The sequence below is a fragment of the Lepidothrix coronata genome, unplaced genomic scaffold, assembly GCF_001604755.1.
Source record: "Lepidothrix coronata isolate B3197 unplaced genomic scaffold, Lepidothrix_coronata-1.0 Scaffold137, whole genome shotgun sequence".
Taxonomy (NCBI): domain Eukaryota; kingdom Metazoa; phylum Chordata; class Aves; order Passeriformes; family Pipridae; genus Lepidothrix; species Lepidothrix coronata.
This window is the reverse complement of record NW_016690317.1, coordinates 15,680-35,880: the sequence shown is the minus strand read 5'-3', so window position 1 is coordinate 35,880 and position 20,201 is coordinate 15,680. Positions and strand designations below refer to the sequence as shown.

Sequence of the window (20,201 nt, the reverse complement as noted above, 5' to 3'; positions counted from 1 at the left end):
GGGGGGCTGCCGGGGGTTGTTGTGGCCAAAGGGCAGGACCCGGCCCTTGGCCTTGGGGAACCTCATCCCGTTGTGTTGGTGGCCACAATTTGCCCCCCAGGACCTACTTTGATCTTCATGGTGCTGGGGGCCAGTGCCGTGATCTCCTTCTGCATGCGGTCGGCGATGCCGGGGTACATGGTGGTGCCGCCCGACAGCACGTTGTTGGCGTAGAGGTCCTTGCGGATGTCGATGTCACACTTCATGATGGAGTTGTAGGTGGTCTCGTGGATCCCGGCCGATTCCATGCCTGGGCGTGGGAGGGGGCTGTGTCAGCACCCTGACTCCCCCCCACGCCTGTCTCCTCCGGGCATCCCAAAAGAGCCATCCATGGGTTTGTCCCACCATTTAGGGGAGCCCCAAAACGCCTCTACGGGGCACCCACAGGAGCTGTTTGGGGTTTATCCCACCATTTGGGGTGCAAAGCGCTTGGGAAAGCCCCAAAATGCCTCTGCAGGGCACCCAGAGTTGCTGTTTGGGGTGGTGGGGATCCAGAGTGACCACCAGGAGTTGGGGGGTGGGCTCACCAATGAAAGAGGGCTGGAAGAGGGTCTCGGGGCAGCGGAAGCGCTCGTTGCCGATGGTGATGACCTGCCCGTCGGGGAGCTCGTAGCTCTTCTCCAGCGAGGAGGAGGAGGCGGCCGTGGCCATCTCATTCTCGAAGTCCAGGGCCACGTAGCAGAGCTTCTCCTTGATGTCCCTCACGATTTCCCGCTCGGCTGCAGGAGGTGACGGCCAAGGGGCTCAACCCGGTGCCGCCGCGGCACCGCAGGGTCCCCGTGACCCCACAACGCCCCTCCCTGACCCCGTACCGGTGGTGACGAAGGAGTAGCCCCTCTCGGTGAGGATCTTCATGAGGTAGTCGGTGAGGTCCCGCCCGGCCAGGTCCAGGCGCATGATGGCGTGGGGCAGCGCGTAGCCCTCGTAGATGGGCACGTTGTGGGTGACGCCGTCCCCGGAGTCCAGGACGATGCCTGGGGAGGGAAGGGAGGTGAGGGAGGGGGCTCCAAGGTGGTTTGGTGCCTTCCCCATCACAGATGAACCCCAGGGAAAGGTGTGTCCGACTCACCGGTCGTGCGGCCGGAGGCGTAGAGGGAGAGGACGGCCTGGATGGCGACGTACATGGCGGGGACATTGAAGGTTTCAAACATGATCTGGGAGGGAGAGAGAGAGGGTTAGGGGGGAGCATGGGGGTCCCACCCTGACCCAGGGGGCTGTGTCTTCCTGGGGTCAGGGCACTGCACGGAAAAACAGGGATGGTTGCGTTGCATGGAAAAACAAGCGAATGGTTGGATGGCACGGACACGTGGGGCAGTGCAATGCATGGAAAAACACAGGGATTGTTGCGTTGCGTGGAAAAACAGGTGGACGGTTGGGTTGCACGGACATGGGGGTCAGTGCATTGAACACAACAAGTGGATCATGGAAAATGCGTGGAAAACATGTGAGTGGGTGTGTGGTGTGGGAAATGTGGGTCAACACATCCCGTGGAAATGTGGGTCACTGCATTAGAGTCATGTGGGGCTGTGCATGGCATGGACAACACGTGGGGCAGCGCCTTGCGTGGCAAATCCCACAGGGCCACGCTCTGGAGAGACCCCCGGGGCTACATAAGCAAGTGAACTTCCCACCAGGATCTCTGCCCTTATCCCACACCAAACTGCCCCCACCGCCTGCTCCTCCACCCCACCCAACCCCCAGACCCCCCAGACCTTCCTGTGGATTCCGAGGGTCCATCCCCACCCCCGGGGGACCCTCAGCACCTCACCTGTGTCATCTTCTCCCGGTTGGCCTTGGGGTTGAGGGGGGCCTCGGTGAGCAGGGTCGGGTGCTCCTCGGGGGCCACGCGCAGCTCGTTGTAGAAGGAATGGTGCCAGATCTACGGCAGGCAAAGGACAATTGGGGCCTCACCCAAGCTGGGGCTGGCGCCCTCTCCCCATCCCAGGGCTGGGGGTCTCACCTTCTCCATGTCATCCCAGTTGGTGATGATGCCGTGCTCAATGGGGTACTTGAGCGTGAGGATGCCCCTCTTGCTCTGCGCCTCGTCGCCCACGTAACTGTCCTTCTGCCCCATGCCCACCATGACACCCTAACGCCAGCAGGAGAGACAAGGCCTCGTTACCCTCATTGCAGGGGTTGGAGCAGGGTGGGGGCTGCCCCTCACCCCCCTGGGTACCCACCTGGTGCCGGGGCCGCCCCACGATGGAGGGGAAGACGGCGCGCGGGGCGTCGTCGCCGGCGAAGCCGGCCTTGCAGAGGCCGGAGCCGTTGTCACAGACCAGGGCAGTGGTTTCCTCCTCGCACATGGTGGGGCTGGGAGTGGTTGGTGCTCAGGGGGGACCTGGGGGAAAAGCTGGGGCCGGGGGGGAAATGGCGTTAAGGGTGAACGGGGGAGGGGGTTGTCCCGCGGCACTGCATCCAGCTTTGGGTTTGGAAGGGTTGGAGTCCTTGGGAATGGGCAGTCTCACAAAGTCCTCTGTGGGCTGTGCCGAGGGCTGGCCACCCAGTCTGACCCCGGTGTGGTGATGCTGGGAGTGGGGTGATGCTCATTCCCCGTGTGCTGCTCCACGCTGGTGCTGCTCCTCCATCCTTCTCCGGCTGGTACCCAAAATCGGTGCCAAAGCCCCCCCGGAGAGCTCTGGTGTTGCCAAGCCCAGTTGGTGCCCCCCAAAAGCAGGCAGAGGGGTGTCAGGTGATGCCCCCTCATCCGGTTCTGTCTCAGCAGCCTCCTGCTGCATCTGCTCCCAATAATGGGAAAAAACCCAGCCCTTCCTGGGGGCTCCCCCCCCTACACTGGGGGATGTGCCCCCAAATCCAGAGGGAAGCAGCAAAAACCTTGCAGGAGCCCAGGAAGCAAAAATTCCCAACTCCCAGGGATTTCTGGAAGAGCACAACCTGCCTTGGGCCTCAGCCCAGAAAGAAAAAAAATCCCAAATCCCAGGGATTTCTGGAAGAGCACAACCCGCCTTGGCCGCAGCCCAGCTCTTGTCACCTCTGGGAAGCCCCCGGGGTTGGCACCCCCTCTGTGCCATGCAGACTGAGCTGGGGCCGGCCCATAAAGGCTGGGGCACCCCAAAACCCCCCCGAGGTGTTATTCCTTCCCCTCTCCTCCCAGGAGCTGGGAAGCAGGGCAGGGCAGGGCAGTACTCACCGCAGAGGCGAGAGCTCCTTTCCTCTGGGACCGAGCCCCGCTGTGCCGTGGGTATAAATACCAGCGAGCCCGAGGAACCTCAGAGGCGGATCCTCTCTAAACAAAGACCCTAAATAGGCTCAGTGATGGTGTGTTGGCCATATGGCCATATAAGGTGTTTTATTTCATTAAATTGACCTCGGGCTGGTGGTAGGACCCAGCAGTTTAATTATTGTAGGAAAAATGTATGTGGGGATGCTTTGGGAGGCAACGGCCCAGTTGTGAGTCTGTTCCTTTTATGCTCCGCTCTGATAAACAAGTGAGACACAAGTCCTTATAAGTGACAGGCTCGGAAAAGGGAGGTGGAAGTAACTCCAGTTCCTGGGGAGAGCATGGAGAAACCCCACCCGGGGGGAGGTGGGTGTGGGGGCTCCACCGTGGGGACACCCCGAGCGGGGATGGGAATTTGGCACTGCTGGAAAGGCCCTGGGTCAGTGCATCGCCTCCTCCCGGCCTCAGCTCCCCGGGATTCTCTCAGCTCCCCGGAATTCTGTGTTTGGAGATGCCTCTCCTCGTGCTTTTCTCTCTCTCCACCCCCATTTTTGGGCTTTTGGTGTCCCAAAGCCCCTCAGTTCCCCAAATCCTCAGCCTGAGCCAGGCCAGTTGTTGTGAGTCCAAATCCCAGCCCCACACTGTGGGTGCCCCCGGGAGGATCTGGGAGGTGGGATGAGCCTGGAGCTCCATGGGGCTCTGTGGGTGTTGGCCCCTGGCCCCCCTGCCTGGACACAGCCCGGGGGGGCCGCAGCCACCCCCAGCCCTTGGCAGTGGGAGTGGAGCCGCCAGGCCCGTGGCCCTGGCAGAGGCCAACCAGCAGCTCCCAAACTCCTGCTGCCTTTTTAAGGGCAACGGGCCCACACTGGGAGCTCTCTGGAACACCCAGGGGAGGCAGGAGAGGTGCCCAGGAACCACCACCCAGAGCTCGGGGAGCTCGGGGGGCACAAGGGGAAACTGAGGCCGGGGGGCCCGGGATGCTCCCTGTGCTCAGGGACATCCCAGCACTGGAGCAGGGGAAGGAGCTGCAGGTCCCACCACCACCAAGGGATCCAAAGGTCCTGTCCCCACCATGGTCCTGCAGGGAGAGGACTCTGGGCTGTCACCCTGTGGGGCAGGGCAGGGACACAACGTCCCTCCAGCTTGTTCACAACTTTAACATCCCGTAGGGATGGTTCTGTCTTGGAAGGAGGGAGCAGAATCTGGGCTGTCACCCCATGGACAAGGTGTCCCCCCACCACTCCAGACTGTTCACACCTCCAGTGTCCCCCAGGGATGGCTCTGTTCTGGGGGGAAGGAGCAGAATCTGGGCTGTCACCCCATGGAACACGGTGTCCCCCCAGCACTCCAGACCTGTTCACACCTCCAATGTCCCCCAGGGATGGCTCTGTCCTGGTTATTCCCTTTCCCTGGGGAATCTCAGGCTGGATTTGTCCCCTGGCCATCTACTTGGTGTCCCCCCCAAACCCTCTGCCCCGGGGTCCTTCTGCTGCCTCACATCCCACCCCGGATCCCTTGGGACCTGCCAGACATGAGGTCACCGAGGAGAAAGGCTGTTAAAAAAAACAACCCAAAACCAACTTACAAAAAATTAACCCCAAACCCAGCAGTGGGGGTGGGAAAAGGGGTTGGATGGAGGCAGAGGCCGGAGAGAACCAACGCGGAGAGGGTACGGCTGTGCCAGGGGCTGGTGGCAGGACCCCATCGCATTCCAAGGTGGAGGGACAAACCCAAAACCTCAGAGACAACCCAAAACCTCAGAGACACCCCTGAATCCCGGGCTGGCACAAGCGCAGAGCATCAACCCCCGGCCCCTCTCGGCAGCTCCGAGTCCCATCGCTCCTCCACGGCGGGATTTGTGGGCACACGCAGGTCGGCTCCAGGCCGCCCATCCCTGCGGGATCCCTGCGGGACGGCCCGGCGGCAGCGCAGCCCCGAGCGGAGCCCACGCGCAGCCTAAAAAGGCAACGTTGGCCCCCGCAGCCAATGGAGCCGCCGGCGGGCCGGGATGCTCTCAGGAACGCCAGGCATCCCGCGGCACGGGCGCGGGACGAGCAGGGGGCAAGCCCGGCTTTACCGCTGGATTTCAAAACTCCCGGCGCTCGGTCCAGCCCCCGGCACCTCCCTCAAGGGAACGGTCATGCCTGGAACCTCCCGGGATGCTGCCGGGGATGGGCAAACCGAGGCATGATCAGAGGGATCTGGGTCTGTTCCCATCCTGAAGCGGAGATAAACATCACTCCCTGCCTGCAGGAACAGCCCGGACACTCAACCCACGTCGTTACAGACACTAAACCCTTCCTACAAAGCGTTTGGGGTCAACTCTTCCCAAATCCAACCCCGTTTTGGATGATTTTAAGGTGGAACAGTCACATCTGGCACAGCTGGAGAGCCAGGGTGGGTTGGTGGGACCAGGTTATCGACATCCATCCCGATAAACAAACTGCTGGCTCAGGGACTCCAAGTGAAAAAACGTGATGGAAAAGCCAGGAGCTCAGGGAGCAGGGCTGGGAGTGAGGTGGGAGCTGAGCCCTGACTGAGGAACTGGGCCCTTCCTGCTCTGAGGAATGTGGAATATTCCCTGTGAAGGTTTATCTGTCACTGGGATGACACAAAAGTGCTGAAGTGCCACCAGCTCCACTCTCTGGTGGGTGCTCAAGGCAGCTCAGACCTGAGACCTGGTGGGATGTGGAGTTGGGATAAATTCCTTGGGATATTCCCCATCAAACTGAAGGAATTGCTGCTTGGAAAAATGAGATTTCCCACTTCATGTCCCTGCAATGTTCTGGGGGAGCTGCTCCGTGCTGTGGGATGAACAATCCCACACTGAACTGCAACCCCCTCCCGAGCATGGTTCAAATTAATTAGGTCTGAAAACAAGTTCCCACAGATGTCCTGAAGGCCCCCCGGTCCCCCCCCACCTCCCTGTTCCCAAAACTGGCTTTGGAAAAGCTGGGAGCAGCCCTTTGTCACGCAGGAGCTGCTGCAAACACACCCAACCCCCAAACAAATGGATCCCCCCCCGCCAGACCCCCCAACCCACCGGGGGAGCTCAAAGAAAACAAGTGGCACAAGAGACCCAGCCCACATAATCTGATCCATGTGTGTTCACCGAACACTGAGGGGTGTTGGATGCACGAGGACATGGATGTTTCCATGCCAGGTGGGAAGGCAGCTCCAGCCTCCCCCAGCCCAGCACAGCCATGTGCCGACCATCCCTCTGCAGGGTGTGGGGTGTGGGTCACGCTCAGCCCTGAGCCCAGCTGCCTTCCACCTTGGAATTCTGCTGCTTCCTACCCAGTGAGGGTGGAGGCTCGGCCTGGAGCACAGGGAAGGGAATTCTCTGCTTGGCATCCAACTAAAGCACCTCGGAGCAGGATCCGGTGGTACCGCACGGCAGCGATGTCACGGAGAGCTGGGGTTTGGCAAGGACGGGCTTCCAGCTGCTCTGGGAAGCTCAGAGGCAATCAGGCTGTGGGATCTTGGAGGATGGAAGTGGCCAGAGCAGCTGGAATTCCATCTGGGAGCAGTGATGGCAGCTGGGACACCCAGTGCTCCTCCACGGTAACACCACGGGCTGAGAGGATCCCAGAGCCAGGAAAGGGAATAAAGTCACCAGACACCCCTGAACACTGCTGGGATGAGGGAGATCCTGCAAAGCTGTGCCCCGTCCAGGCACCTTCATCCCTGAAATGGGGATCCCAAAGGAGTTGAGTCCCCTCTCTCCCTCCCCAGGCAAAGATCCGAGTACCAGGGAGCAGGAGTGGCTCAGCTCGGCGGGGCTGAGCTCGTGAGGGGGGAGAGGGGTCAGGAGGGGTTAATCTTAAACTACAGGAAAGGTTTATCTACTCCTGGAAGCTGCTCTAAGCCCACAGCGACCCGCAGAGAGGGACAACACGGGGCACGGGTTAATTTGGGCAAGTCCCAAAAGCACTTGAAGAGGTTTCCACACCTCGTGGTTGCAGCAAATCATGGGGAACCTCCCCAGGAGGCCGTTCCAGCCACGGATTAGAGTGTTAAAAACTGCTTTAGTGTTGGCTCCTGCCTCTGAATTCCCAGCTGGCTTTTCCCCACACCTTGGACCTCAGCAGGCTCCAGGCACTGAGGATCCACGTGCTCCCAAGGAGGTCAGGGATGTGATTCCACTGGAAATCCCACCAGCACTGAGGGAGGGAGGGGAGGGATCTCTACACGGTGGGAATCATCTGCTACAGGAGGGACCAATCCCTAAGGCTGAGAGGAAGGCGGGAGGTTCCTGTGAGCGGATAAGGCAGGAGGATTATCGGAGATCCAGCAGGACAACATCCCTCTCCACCACTGACACGTGACTGCAGGTCTGGGAGAGAGAAAGAGAGGGGACAGGGGGTTATTCAGATGTTCCCACAGCTCAGGTGACATGACCTGCAGCCAGAGTCCTTCCCAGAACAGCCCTTGGAGCCGTTCCTTGGGTCACACAGTGACCACAGCAGGACACAGAAACAGATCCCTCTCCCAAACACACCCCTTTGTGCTGCCTCGCCCTGTTCCCACAGGGAGGAGCTCCCCATCACTCCTCCAAGCCCTGTAAAACGTTGGGAAGCTCCTGCACCTCCACCCTGGGAATCTGAGACCGGCCTCTGCCAGGCTGAGCCTCCTCTCCTGTCACAGCCCAGCATCCCACACGGATTTAACTCCAGTGAAGGGTCCAACACACCAACTCCCCACCCCACAGCCCCCAGTGCCTGGGGGGGACTCACCGTGAAGAGAGGGGGGTCTTTGGGGTGTGGGTGGAACCCTTTCTGGCGGCAGGACGAGATCTCCTCCAGGCCGTGCTCCGTCAGCCGGAAAAACCCCGTCCTGGAGAAGGGAACACACCCAGGAGCACAAGGACCTCCTGTGGCTCCACCTCTGCAACCTCTGCAGGGACAGCCACGTCCTCTGGGCCTCACAGAGCACCTTTGGGGCAGCTCATCTCGGGCAGGGGCAGAGATTGAGGCTGAGGGACAACCCTCTGGGATGTCTGGGACATCTCTTCCTGGGAAAGCCCCCCTTTCTGGGACACCCCTCTTCCCAGGACACCCCTCTTCCCAGGACACCCCTCTGTCTGGGACACCCCTCTGTATGGGACATCCCTCTTCCTGAGACACCCCTCTTCCCAGGATAACCCTCCTCCCAGGACACCCTTCTGTCTGGGACACCCCTCTTCCCAGGACACCCCCATCTGAGAGACCCCCTTCTTGGGACATCGTCACCTGGGACACCTCCTTTCCTGGGACATCCCCATTCCCAGGACACCCCTCTTCCTGGGATACCTCTCCTCCTGGGACACTCCTCTTCCCAGCCCCAGGGCTGCAGACCACCCTCCTGTCACAGGTGGGCAACCACTGCCCAGATCCAACCCCCTGATCCTGATCCTGATCCTGACCCTGCTCCAGCCCAGAAGAGCTGTGGAGTCCCCTGTGTGTGACCTGGCATTTTATCTCCACACCAGGAACCCGACAGAGGAAGGGTGTGCTTAAACAGCCCAGGCAGAAGGAAAGGCCTTCCCCACCCCACACCCTGGTGTCCACACTCACTCCTGGTGTCCACCCACATTCCTGGGTGTCCATACTCACTCCTGGTACTTGGGAGAGCACACGATGGCGATGGACTCCGGCAGCATCAGCTGGTAGGAGCAGTGGGTGTGCAGGTCCACGCTGGACAGGAAGGCTGTCTGTGTGGGGTGGGTCTGGAATAGGCAACACACGGACAGGAGTCACAGCAGGCTTGGCAAAATGGTTCCAAGGGATTGTGTCTGCCAAAGGGAGGCTGTGACAGAGGAGACACAGCTCCTGGGATGGCACAGGGGACACACTAAGAGGGGTTTGTGTAGAATCCCAGAATGGTTTGGGTTGGGAGTGACCCCAAATATCATCCCATTCCATCCAGGGACACCTTCCACTAGGCCCAGGCTGCTCCAAGCCCCATCCAACCTGGCCTTGGACACTTCCAGGGACCCAGGGGCAGCCACAGCTCCTCTGGGAATTCCATCCCAGCCCCTCACCACCCTCACAGCCAAGAATTTATTCCCAATATCCCATCTAACCCTGCCCTCTGGCAGTGGGAAGCCATTCCCCCTTGTCCTATCACATCATTCCACGCTCTTGCCAAAATTCCCTCTCCAGCTCTCTTGTAGCCCCCCTTTTTTTTTTGACTCTCTTAAAACACCTGCTCCTCTTTTCCATCTGAAGTACAAAAGAAGCTCTACATTCCTGTCCCATTGCATGAAAAAGTCCCACTTTCAGGCCCAACACTGTCCTTGCAGGGAATTCACACCTTTCTCAAGTGCAGCAGCACCAGCACACCCCATCCTGCCCTGGCACTTCAGGATATCCCATTCCAGAGGGCTGTATGATCCCTGACAGCCACCACCTCACCCAGCTCCTGCCCGCAGCTGGATTTCATGGATTTCACACCTTAACTCCTGCTGGAAGCTCCTGCTCCTTCTGCTGGTGAGGTTTTTGTTGCCAAGGCCAGCAGAAGGGGCACAGGAATTCCGGAGGGTCCCTGGGTGTGACAGGGCTGGCAGGGCAGAGCTGCCCCCTCGGGGATCAGGCACAGGCAGCACATTCCCCTGCCCAAGGCTGTGAGGCAGCAGCTGCTTTCGAGAGATTACTCAGCAGCTCCAAACATTTTCCTTGGCACGGATCCGACTGCCAAGGGCTCCGTGGGGACAGCAGGGAATTGCTGCAGCCAGGGAGGACTCTGGAACTGGCACATCCCACGGCACAGCTGCCTCAACAGCAGCACCACTCCAGGGACATAGCATGGGAGAGGTGTCCCTGCAGCAGGAGGGCTTGGGATGCCCTGACGGGGCCTCTGCAGTTGGATTTTAGCTGGAGGATACATGAGCTGCATGTCCAGGACCCCCCTTGCACAGATCCAGACTGGTTTGTGTTGGAAGGGATCTCAAAGATCAGCCAGTTCCACCCCCTGCCATGGGCAGGGACACCTTCCACTGCCCAGGTTGCTCCAAGCCTTGTCCAACCTGGCCTTGGACACTTCCAGGGATCCAGGGGCAGCCACAGCTTCTCTGGGCAACCTGTGCCAGGGCCTCCCCACCCTCACAGCCAAGAATGTCTTCTTAATATCTAATCTAGCCCTGCCCTCTGGCACTGGGAAGCCATTCCCTGTGTCCTGTCCCTCCATCCCTTGTCCCCAGTCCCTCTCCAGCTCTGGAGCCCCTTTAGGCCCTGGAAGGGGCTCTAAGGTTTTCTCTGGGCAACTTGTGCCAGGCCTCCCTGCCTTCCCAGGGAAGAATTTCTTCCCAATATCCCATCTAACCCTGCCCTCTCTCCTTTCCAAAGGGCCTGATGCTTTGGGAAGGGACTCAAATGTAAAACAGGCCAGGATTTCTCCAGTAGAGTAGCGAATGAGACTGTACCAGAGGGAGAAACCCAACTAGAGAGAGAAATCAAATCAGAGGGAGAAATCCAACTGGGGGGAGAAACTCAACCAGGGGGAGAAATCCACCCAGAGGCAAGAGATCCAACCAGAGGGAGAAACCAAACCAGAGGTGAGAAACCCATCCAGAGGCTGCTGCCCACTCCACACCATCTCCTCCTGTAACTTCTCCTCCCCCAGCCCTGCTCCACCAGCCCTTTCCCTCCAGGCTGAAGGCAGGGGCAGGAGGCACTCACATGGATCCAGCCCAGGGTGACGAGGCCGTGCTGGTCCTGGATCAGGAACAGCTCCTCCTCGTTCTCAGTGTTGCAGTAGTCGGGGCCCCCGTGCTGCTTGGGCACGATCACGTGGGTTATGGTGAACTCATTCCTCATCTGCAGGGCAGGGGCAGCACAGGGGGGTCAGAGGGAGCACAGGCACCCCCAGACACCCCCCAGCAGGAAACAGGGAGCCAAGAGAATTCCTTAAGTTTTGGGAACTTCTCCTCAAGAAGCCCAGCACCACGCAGGTGCAACTCCCAGTTACTGACAAAGGAGTCACAGGGGTTTTCTTCCTATTTCATTTTCCCTGCTGTGCAGAGCACCCACAACAGCTCAGAGAACACCCACTGAAGCAACTCAAGATGATGCCTCATCCCTAAATAATCCCCAGTGGCTGGAAGCAGCTGGATGGCAGGAAGTTACTACTTCAAACAGCTCCATTTCAAAGCAAACCCCTGCGAGTGACTCAGGGCTGGAGCTGCCAACGAAACCTGGACATGAAAACTCCTGGGGAGAACAGTGTCCTGTCAGCCCTGTGTGGCTGAAATCACCAGCTGGGACACCCCAGTCCTGCTGGCACCCAAAGGACAAGTCCCTGGAGCTCCTGTCCCCAGGATTGTCCCCAGTGCTTGTGGCAGGTACAGAGTCATCAGCAGCAGAGAGGAAGCTGAGTGGGGACTCTGGTTGGCACTGAGTGCCAGGGTGAGGAAATCCTGACCCAAAAGCCTGGAAAGGGAGAGGCAGATCATCCCTAATGCTCACAGGGAAGCCTGAAACTGCACTAGAGAACTCCAGGACAAAGATCAGGGTCCTGCAGCCATTTCCAAAGCGGTGGTGCCGTGACAAACAACCCCTGTGCCGCTCCAAGGTCTCCTGACGGATTGTCCCCTTACCAGCTTCCCACAGAGGATCCCACAGGTCTCCACACCCCGCACCGTGTTGGCATCAGCCAGCTGGAGGAATTTGTGGCACAGCTCCCTGGGGACAATGACCTGGCGAAGGACATCCACTCCTGCACCTGTGGGGAACGGGAGTGCAGTGAGACACAAGCCAGGGGAGCAGAAATGGTCCCTCAGGGCAGGCCCTGAAGGGATGAGACGGAAAAAATGCACCTGGAAGGGTGGACTGCTCTGGCTCTGCCCCTCCAGTGGCACCAAGAGATAAATATGTCACTGGGACACTGATAAAGGACAGGCACCACCCCTTTGATAAAGGACAAGGACCACCTCCTTCAGAACAGAGAGGGGAAGAATCCTTCAGCAGGGTGTCGAAAATGAGTCTTTTGTTTGTTAGTAAAAATGAAACCACACACACTCACAGCATGTTATTTAAGGTAGGATGTGTCACTGGGCAAGAACCAGTCACTGGACATGTCTGGATGAGTATTTTGGAGCTGTGTTTGGCAGGATTTGGTCAGGAGGAGGATTCAATCAGCCCGGCCAGGAATTAAACTCAAATCTCCAAGAAGTGCTTGGATCAAGGAAAGGCAAATAGGCTGCAGAGTCTGGAACAGCAGAAAGATGGGGCTGGAAGAGCATGGAGGGTGCATTCCCAAGAGGAGACAGTTCTCCCAAGCCCTGCAAACCTTTACTGAACAACAGGGGCAACATCCAGTGACTTGGAAGAGCAAACCCCCAGAAGGGATGGAGCCAGGAGCAGATAATTCCAAGAGCCTCCCAGACAAACTGGCCACATTTGGCTCAGCCCCAGCAAGGGATAGGGATGCTCCCAGAGGTACTAACTGGTTTCTGTGCTCCCCAAAGCACTGGGCTTCAAAGATCTGTCCACGACGGGAGGTCTGGGTGGGACGGTCCCCGCTGAGGGACTTGCTGGGTGAACTGAAGACACTGGAACCTTTGGGGTTAAATCAGTCGGGGGCTTTTCCACTCCAGGGATGAGGGGTCCATCCAGAGACTCTGGCTCCGGCTTCCCAAACTCCTGCACTATCCTCAGGCGTTCCTTCTCCAGCTCCTGCCGCCGGATCATCTCTTCGAAGGCGTGGAACTGCTCCTGCTCTGCCTGCTGCTGCTTCATCAGGGCCACCCGGCTCTTCTCCTCCTCCAGCTGCTGCTGCAAAGCCAAAGTGGGTGCAAATTACTCTTCCTCCTCCTTCCCTAAGAAGAAATATCCCAAGGGACATGAGCAGAGACGGGAACATGGAGCCTCTGCGCTGCAGACCCTCAGCAATCCCAGGCTGCTTCAAAAGGGTCTGCAAAGAGCATTCCTTGCAGGAAGCTTCAGCTTGCAGAGATCCACACTTCCATCAGGAGAGCCAGCTGGACCAGGGCACCTAAAACCTCTGCCTTACCCTCCCTCTTCCACAGAAGCACAACTCCAGGTTGTTTTCCATCTATCCTGTCTCCCAAATCACACTTGTCTGCAGCAAAACTGATCCTGGAGGTTTCTGTTTTGCCCACACAACCCCACATCCTTGCCCATGCTGGGTTTCTGGATCACAAAACCTGGATCTTGTGTTGGGACAAAGAGAATTAACCAACCAAACAGCCCCAACTCGGGATGCACAAGGAAGAGAGACTCAGATGAACCTACAGTGGCAGCAGGGCCAGCCCTGTGCTGCAGGGGGGGATCCCCACAATGGACGTTCCTGAGCACCCAGGGAGCCCTGGAGACTTGCCCTCTCCCAAACCCTTGGTGGCTGAGGGTCTCCTGGGGAGCACAGGCCTGCAGTCTGCTCTCACTCACCTCCTGCTCCTTGTACTTAGCATAGTCCTGGGCGTACCTCTTTAGCAGCTCCTCCTTGAGCTCTTCCGCTCTGGGAAAGGCTACTTCCTTCAGTTTCTGGGGGAGAAACGCAGGAAAAACCTGAGTGCCAACAAAACCGGCCCTGAGCAGCTGCAGCAACCCCAAAACCACCCCCAAAATCACCCAGCAGTGCTGGCCTTTGCAGCATTAAGCATAGGAGCCGTGGCTTCTTGTGGCTGGGAGGAATCTCCAAGGATTCCCTGGCAAATCTCACCGTGTTGAGCATCCAGCTCCCATGCATGGAAAAGCCATGTGGTCTTTAAAAAGCAGGGAGTTTAACAGGAAAGAAGGACACTCCAGTGCTCAACAGAAAGTAAACTGGACACCAGTGTAAATACAGTAGGGTAAGAAGAGCCCAAACCATAACTCAGAGAATCATGGAATTGTTTAGGAGGAAAATACCTCCAAGATCATCAAGTCCAACCTTTCCCCCAGCACTGCCATGTCAGTCACTGATCTATGTCCCAGGTGCCACATCCAAGTGTTTTACACACTTCCAGGGGTGCTAATTCAACCACTGCCCCGGGGAAGCTGTGCCAGGGCTGGACAACACTACTGGGGAAGGAATTTCCCCAGTATCCAACCTAAACATCCCCTGGCACAGCTGGAGGCCGTTCCCTCTCCTCCTGTCCCTGTTCCCTGGGAGCAGAGCCCGACACCTCCCCCGGCTCCCCCCTCCTGTCAGGGACTTGCAGAGCCAGAAGGTCCCCCCTGAGTCTCCTTTTCTCCAGGCTGAGCCCCCTGTCATGGTTTGAGATAGCTTAGACTAGGGGATTGGATTTTGGGGCTATCTCAAACCATGACACCCCCCCAGCTCCCTCAGCTGCTCCTGCTGCTCCAGCCCCTTCCCAGCTCTGTTCCCTTCCCTGGACACCTCCAGCCCCTCAGTGTCTGTCTTGGAGAGGAGCCCAGAACTGAACTCTCAGGGGTCAGGACTGCCTGGCCATGCCAGTGTTTGTGTGGATCACCCATGCCAGAGCCACGAACACCCAAGGTCAACGATGCCAAGACGTTTCCCTTCAGGACCTGGCAATGTCACCACTTACTTTGACCGTCTCCCTCTTCTCGGGAATGACGGCGGTTTTGTAGTCACGGTGCTGGGGCAGCTTCTCAATGAAGAGCCTGGAAAAACGGGACAGAAACTGCAGTTTGGGATCATGGCAGGAAGGGACAGACACAAGACAGTCGGTGGCACTTTGGGGGTACAGATCCCTGGGTCCTGTGCTGCCCATTAGGACAGTCTTTCTGCAGGAAAACCTCCATCGCCCCTGGGAGCTGTTCATGGCACACAGACCTTGTTCAGTCCCATGGGAGCACCTCACACAGGCTGTAATTCCACCTGGACTCTGGAGATGATCCTCGGGGATAAATACATTTGTTTTGAACAGGACCATTAATAAGCTGGTCTGAAGCACCAAGGGCACAGCAGTGATTCAGGAGGTGCTTGGGCACCTGCCGACACCTCGGAGCATCCCGGGATTTCAGTCCCAGCGCAAGGACTCGGCTGACTCAGTGCTCACTGTCCTTCTGCTCAGAGGGACAGGCACTTTGTGCATCAGAGGGGAAACAACTCGGACCTTGAACAGAGAAAACTTGCTAAAAGCAAGTTCCCAACATCCCCGGCTGCTGCATTGGGAAACTTTGGGCTCTGCAGCTGGAGCAGCCCCAGGTATTCCAGGCTGGAGGGGAATTCCTGTGCTGGCTTTCGGGAGGGAAATCACAGCATCATCCCACTGCCAGCATGGGAACAGGTTCAACTTTGGCTCCTCTACAAGTGGGATAACTGTTTTCCCCCTCATAGAATCCCAGACTGGTTTGAGTTGGAAGGGACCTTGAAGCTCATCCAGTCCCACTCCCTGCCACAGGCAGGGACACCTTCCACTAGCCCAGGTTGCTCCAACCTGGCCTTGGACACTTCCAGGGATCCAGGGGCAGCCACAGCTTCTCTGGGAATTCCATCCCAGCCCCTCCCCACCCTCACAGGGAGGAATTCCTTCGCAATATCCAACCCAAATCTCTCCTGTTCCCCCTTACCCTATAACTGTCTGCCCATGTAAAAAATCCCTCTCCCTCTTTTTCACAAGCCTTCTTTAAGTCCTGGAAGGCCACAACGAGGTCCTTCCATGGAGCTCTGCAGGACATGGAGGTGAAGATGCAGAGAGAGTTGTCCAGGCACTAATACCAGGGGGAAAGCCCATAAACACAGGGCAGCTCCCTCTGGCTCAGGCTTGGGACACTCTGAGTTACCCTGTGACCAAGTCCCCAGTGGTGACAGGGTGCTCAAGCTGAGCTCAGGCTGAGCTCAGGGTGGTCTTAGCTGGGCCCTTGTCTCTTGCAAGTGGAGCTGTCCTGGCTCTGGGCATCCACAAAGCTTTGGGATTAACCCCAAATCCCTGCCCTCCTCCCTGGCTTTTTCCCACACAGCTCCAGCATCCAAAGGATACTCCAGCTCCAGAGAGCAGCCTCGTTCCCAGGCACAAGGAATAAGGGAATAAGAGGACTGGACTGTGCCCCAGGGAGCAGCACAAACCAAGCAGAGCCAAGAGGGAAAAACTCAGCAGGGACAGAGTGAGACTCTTTGCTCTGAGAACCCCCTGTGTGTGCAGTAAACAAACCCAGCTGCTCCAAACTCTCAGTCCTCTGGGAGAAGGGAGGACTTTTTGCCACCCTGAATGCTCCAGGTTGCCAGGGAGAGGGTGAGGATGCAGGATCAGCACCCATGGAGCCCTAGAGAAGCTGTGGTTCCACCCCAAAGCCCCAGCAAGGTCCCTCTCCCAGCTGGTGGTGTGAAGTAGGTCACTGTGTCGAGGAGACACAACAAGGCCCCGAGCGCTGCCAACAGCTCGGGGATTAAAATGGAAGGGATTAATTAGGGAGGATTAAGAGCAGATGCTGGGGCTGGGGAGGATGGAAAAACCAGCAGGGACAGCTGGGTTTCCACAAGTCAGGAAGCAAGGAAAAAGCAGGCAGGAGGAGGAGAGGAGGGCTCAGGCAGCAGAGGAAAATTCGGGGGCAGGAGCAGCAGCTGAAGGGGCAGAGGAGGGGCAGGACCAGCCCACGTCTCCCATCAACAGCCCCACTGAGGTTTGGCAGGACCAGAACCTGCAGCTCCCGCCTCCAGGAGCTTTGGGCTTGTTCAAACCTCTGCTGTTCCCCAGTCCACTGGAGCAGCAGCTGCTTGGCACCAAGCAGCCCCAGCCCAGGCTATTTTTAAGCCCAGCTCGGGAGCACAGGCCAAGCTGGCGGCTCCCAAATCCCTGTGACACCCCCAGAGCTGATCCCAGCAGCACCAAACTAAGGAGCCCAAGCACCACACAAAAGTTGTGTCTTGTTTCTTTTTTCTTTCATATTTGGCTCTGCCAAAGTCGACTCGAGTGTTCCTGGTGGGGATCCAAGGAAAACAACCACTCAGATCAATGGAAAATAAGCTGCTCAGGATGACAGGCAAGGAAAGTCTTATCAGGTGACAAGATATGGGTTAAAATCCAGCCTGGTTATTCCTAGAGATAGCCATGGAATCATGGAATGGCTTGGGTTGGAAGGAACCTTAAAACTCATCCAGTTCCACCTCCTTCCATGGGCAGAGACACTTTCCACTATCCCACGTTGCTCCAACCTGGCCTTGGACACTTCCAGGAATGGAGCAGCCACAGCTGCTCTGGGAATTCCATCCTGGCCCCTCCCCACCCTCACAGCCAACAATTCCTTCCCAATATCCCATCTAACCCTGCCCTCGGTGAGTTTACGACCATTCCCCCCTGTCCTGTCCCTCCATCCCTTGTCCCCAGTCCCTCTCCAGCTCTCCCGGAGCCCCTTCAGGCCCTGGAAGGGGCTTTCAGGAGCCTTCTCTTCTTCAGGTGAACCCCCCCAGCTCTCCCAGGCTGGTCCCATTCCTAGGAAAGGGAGAGCAGAGCAAGTCCACGAGAGGCTCCAGTTCCCAGTGGATCAGGACATGCCCTCATGTGGATCTTGCCCTTTGGATCAGGACATCTAGAAAACACCAATCCCACTGCTTGAGCTTCAGCTTCCTGTCTTCATTTACGGAAACAAGATGGTGACATTAAGTTCATATCTTTGGACAATCCAGGGCAGCAGCTCAAACTCAGCAACGCAGAAACCCCACCAAGGGAAGGTTTTCCACCCTCCTGGCAGCCCAGCCCAGGCTGAAAATTCCAGGAAAGCTGCTGGAAAGAGCCACCCCAGCACCTCTCAGAGCTACAATGAAACAGCCAAGGTGCTTTGAGTTTGTTTAGTTAAAAAGTTCCTCCTCCAGTCCCAGCTGCGTAACCAGCCTGGAAACCTTCCCAAGGGTTTTACACTTCCCAGCTCCCCGTGCAGCCTCCCAGGGCCCTGCTCCCATGCCCATAAAAGCTCAGGAAGTGCAAGGCGGGAAGAAAAGCCTAATCAGGGAAAAATGTGTTGGATTTCAGGGGCAGGAACCTGCACAAAGGGCAGGGAGGGGAAATGCCCACGGAGGTGCCAATGGGTAAGCAGGCGGTGTGGGCACAGCACAGACCTCACCAGGGGCACTGGGTGGGAGGGGCAGGATTTTTCCCAAAAAACCTACAGGAACAGGCCGCTGTGACACTGGGGTATTTTCTGAGGATCACAATTTTCAGCCCCATAAACACCAACAGGGCATTGTTGAGGGGGTTGGGAGAGAATTATAATCCCTCTGAAATGTAAAAACAAATCTGACATGTAAAAATAAATCTCCAACTGGTCCCTGCTCTTGAAAGAGGGACTCACTCCCTGCTGTAAAAGGCTGTAGTAACCTAAGAGTAAAACAGGCTTTGAAAGTGGTTTATCAGAGAAACCACCACCCAACCTCAATCCTTTCCAGGGTACTAGATAATGATATTCCTGGTGATGGATCCCTGCCAATCCATATGATGTCACAACCAACCTAGTGAAAAACAAGGCCAATTTAGCCCCTCTGTGGCGATAAAACACCTGGAAACTTTGACTTAGAGGTGGACAAAACCCCTCTGCTGCTGACAAGAGTCTCCAGAAGGACAGAGGAATCCAAGATCAGCCTCTTTCCAAAGGGAATCTCATTAATGCATATAAATATCTCCAAGGGGTATCAAGAGGATGGTACCAGACTTTTCAGTGGTGCACAGCAAGAGGATGAGGAGCAACAGCCACAAAGTGAACCACGACAAGTTCCACCTCAACAGGAGGAAGAACTTCTTTCCATGGAGGAGGTGGCAGAGCCCAGGGAGGGTGTGGAGTCTCCCTCTCTGGAGACATTCCAAACCCAGCTGGAGCCTTTCCAAACCCATCTGGACATGTCCCTGTGTCACCTGCTCCAGGTGGGTTGGGGTTTGCACTGGGTGATCTCCAGAGGTCCCTTCCACCCCCAACAATTCTGGGATTCTGGATTCTGTGCAGGGAGTTGTGTCTGTGGGTTTGTGCCTCACACTTTTATGACATCTCCTGGTCAGTCCCACCAGCCAGAGCTCTGAGTCCCCTCCTCAAAATAACCTCTCCTGCCAGATCCCACAGTCCTCCCCAGGGGAGAACAGACCCCAGTCACACACTGTAATTCCCAGTGCCCCCAGACCAGAACCCCCCTCTAATTCCCACAGCACCTCTCAAAATAAAGTGCCCAAACCAAACCACCCCACCCAAGGGACCCCAATCTCCAGACCCTCCCTGGCTCACCAAGAGAGCTGTGGGACCCCAAATCCCAGAAGTCCCTTCCACCCCTAACAGTTTTGAGATTCTGGACTCTGAGATTCTGGACTCTGAGATTCTGTGCGTTTTTGCCTCATACCTTTTAAGATAATTCCTGGTCAGTTCACCCCAGACCCCAGGGTCCCTTCCACCCCTAACAACTCTGGATTCTGTGAACTTTTACAAGTCAGCTGCATCTGTGGGTTTGTGTCTCACACCTTGAGGTGAAACCATGGGGAGTCACCTCATGTCTGATCCCCCAAAAGAGCCCCCCTATCCTGGCTGTCCCCCCCAAAACAGCCCCCCCCTGCTCTACCTGTCCCTCAAAACAGCCCCTCTCTGAACGAGTGGAGGACCCCCCCAGCCAAAGCCCCCACAACAGAGCAAAGGGAGCCCCAAACCAGATCCCCCTTCCTAAGGAAGAGATCCCACAGTCAGAGCCCCCCCAACCACATCCCCCTTCCTAAGCAGAAAGATCCCTTGTATGACCCCTGCGGGTCAGTCCCACCAGCTGTGGGGACCCCAAATCCCAGAGGGGCAGAGCAGAGCTCTCCCAGCTCAATTGTCCCTGGCAGTGTCAGGGCACGGCTCAGCCCCCAGTCCCAGAGCCGAGTCAAGCCCAGCCCAGCCCATAGTCCAGCTCCAGAGCCCAGTCCAGCCCAGCCCAGCCCAGTCCCAGAGCCCAGTCCAGTCCCAGAGCCCAGTCCAGCCCCAGAGCCCAGCCCAGCCCAGCCTAATGCCAGCCCAGTCCCAGAGCCCAGCCCAGCCCATAGTCCAGCCCCAGAGCCCAGTCCAGCCCAGCCCAGCCCAGCCCAGTCCAGCCCCAGAGCCCAGTCCAGCCCAGCCCAGCCCAGCCC

General features: G+C 57.6%; 2 protein-coding genes across 3 annotated transcripts in view; both read right to left on the bottom strand.

The window, feature by feature from the left end:
• Window positions 1–62: 62 nt before the first annotated feature.
• On the bottom strand, window positions 63–5,052 carry ACTG2 (actin, gamma 2, smooth muscle, enteric). Its single transcript, XM_017827265.1, has 8 exons — window positions 3,191–5,052; window positions 2,220–2,392; window positions 2,000–2,128; window positions 1,808–1,918; window positions 1,109–1,193; window positions 852–1,013; window positions 567–758; window positions 63–289 (listed from the first exon to the last, which is right to left on the bottom strand). The coding sequence occupies exons 2-8, from the start codon at window positions 2,343–2,345 to the stop codon at window positions 63–65; spliced, it is 1,032 nt and encodes a 343-aa protein (XP_017682754.1). The 5' UTR covers window positions 2,346–2,392; window positions 3,191–5,052.
• Window positions 5,053–7,228: 2,176 nt separating this feature from the next.
• STAMBP (STAM binding protein) overlaps window positions 7,229–20,201 on the bottom strand; it is a 23,405-nt gene continuing 10,432 nt past the window's right edge. Inside the window, exons 3-10 of one of the 2 annotated variants that reach the window (XM_017827317.1) lie at window positions 14,712–14,787; window positions 13,606–13,701; window positions 12,645–12,972; window positions 11,796–11,920; window positions 10,879–11,016; window positions 8,815–8,927; window positions 7,957–8,056; window positions 7,229–7,556 (exon numbers count right to left, since the gene is read on the bottom strand). In XM_017827317.1, coding sequence (XP_017682806.1) covers window positions 7,500–7,556; window positions 7,957–8,056; window positions 8,815–8,927; window positions 10,879–11,016; window positions 11,796–11,920; window positions 12,645–12,972; window positions 13,606–13,701; window positions 14,712–14,787 — 1,033 coding nt within the window. In that variant the 3' untranslated portion in view covers window positions 7,229–7,499. The remainder of the gene's footprint in view (window positions 7,557–7,956; window positions 8,057–8,814; window positions 8,928–10,878; window positions 11,017–11,795; window positions 11,921–12,644; window positions 12,973–13,605; window positions 13,702–14,711; window positions 14,788–20,201) is intronic. The other variant, XM_017827318.1, reaches the window with a different exon arrangement.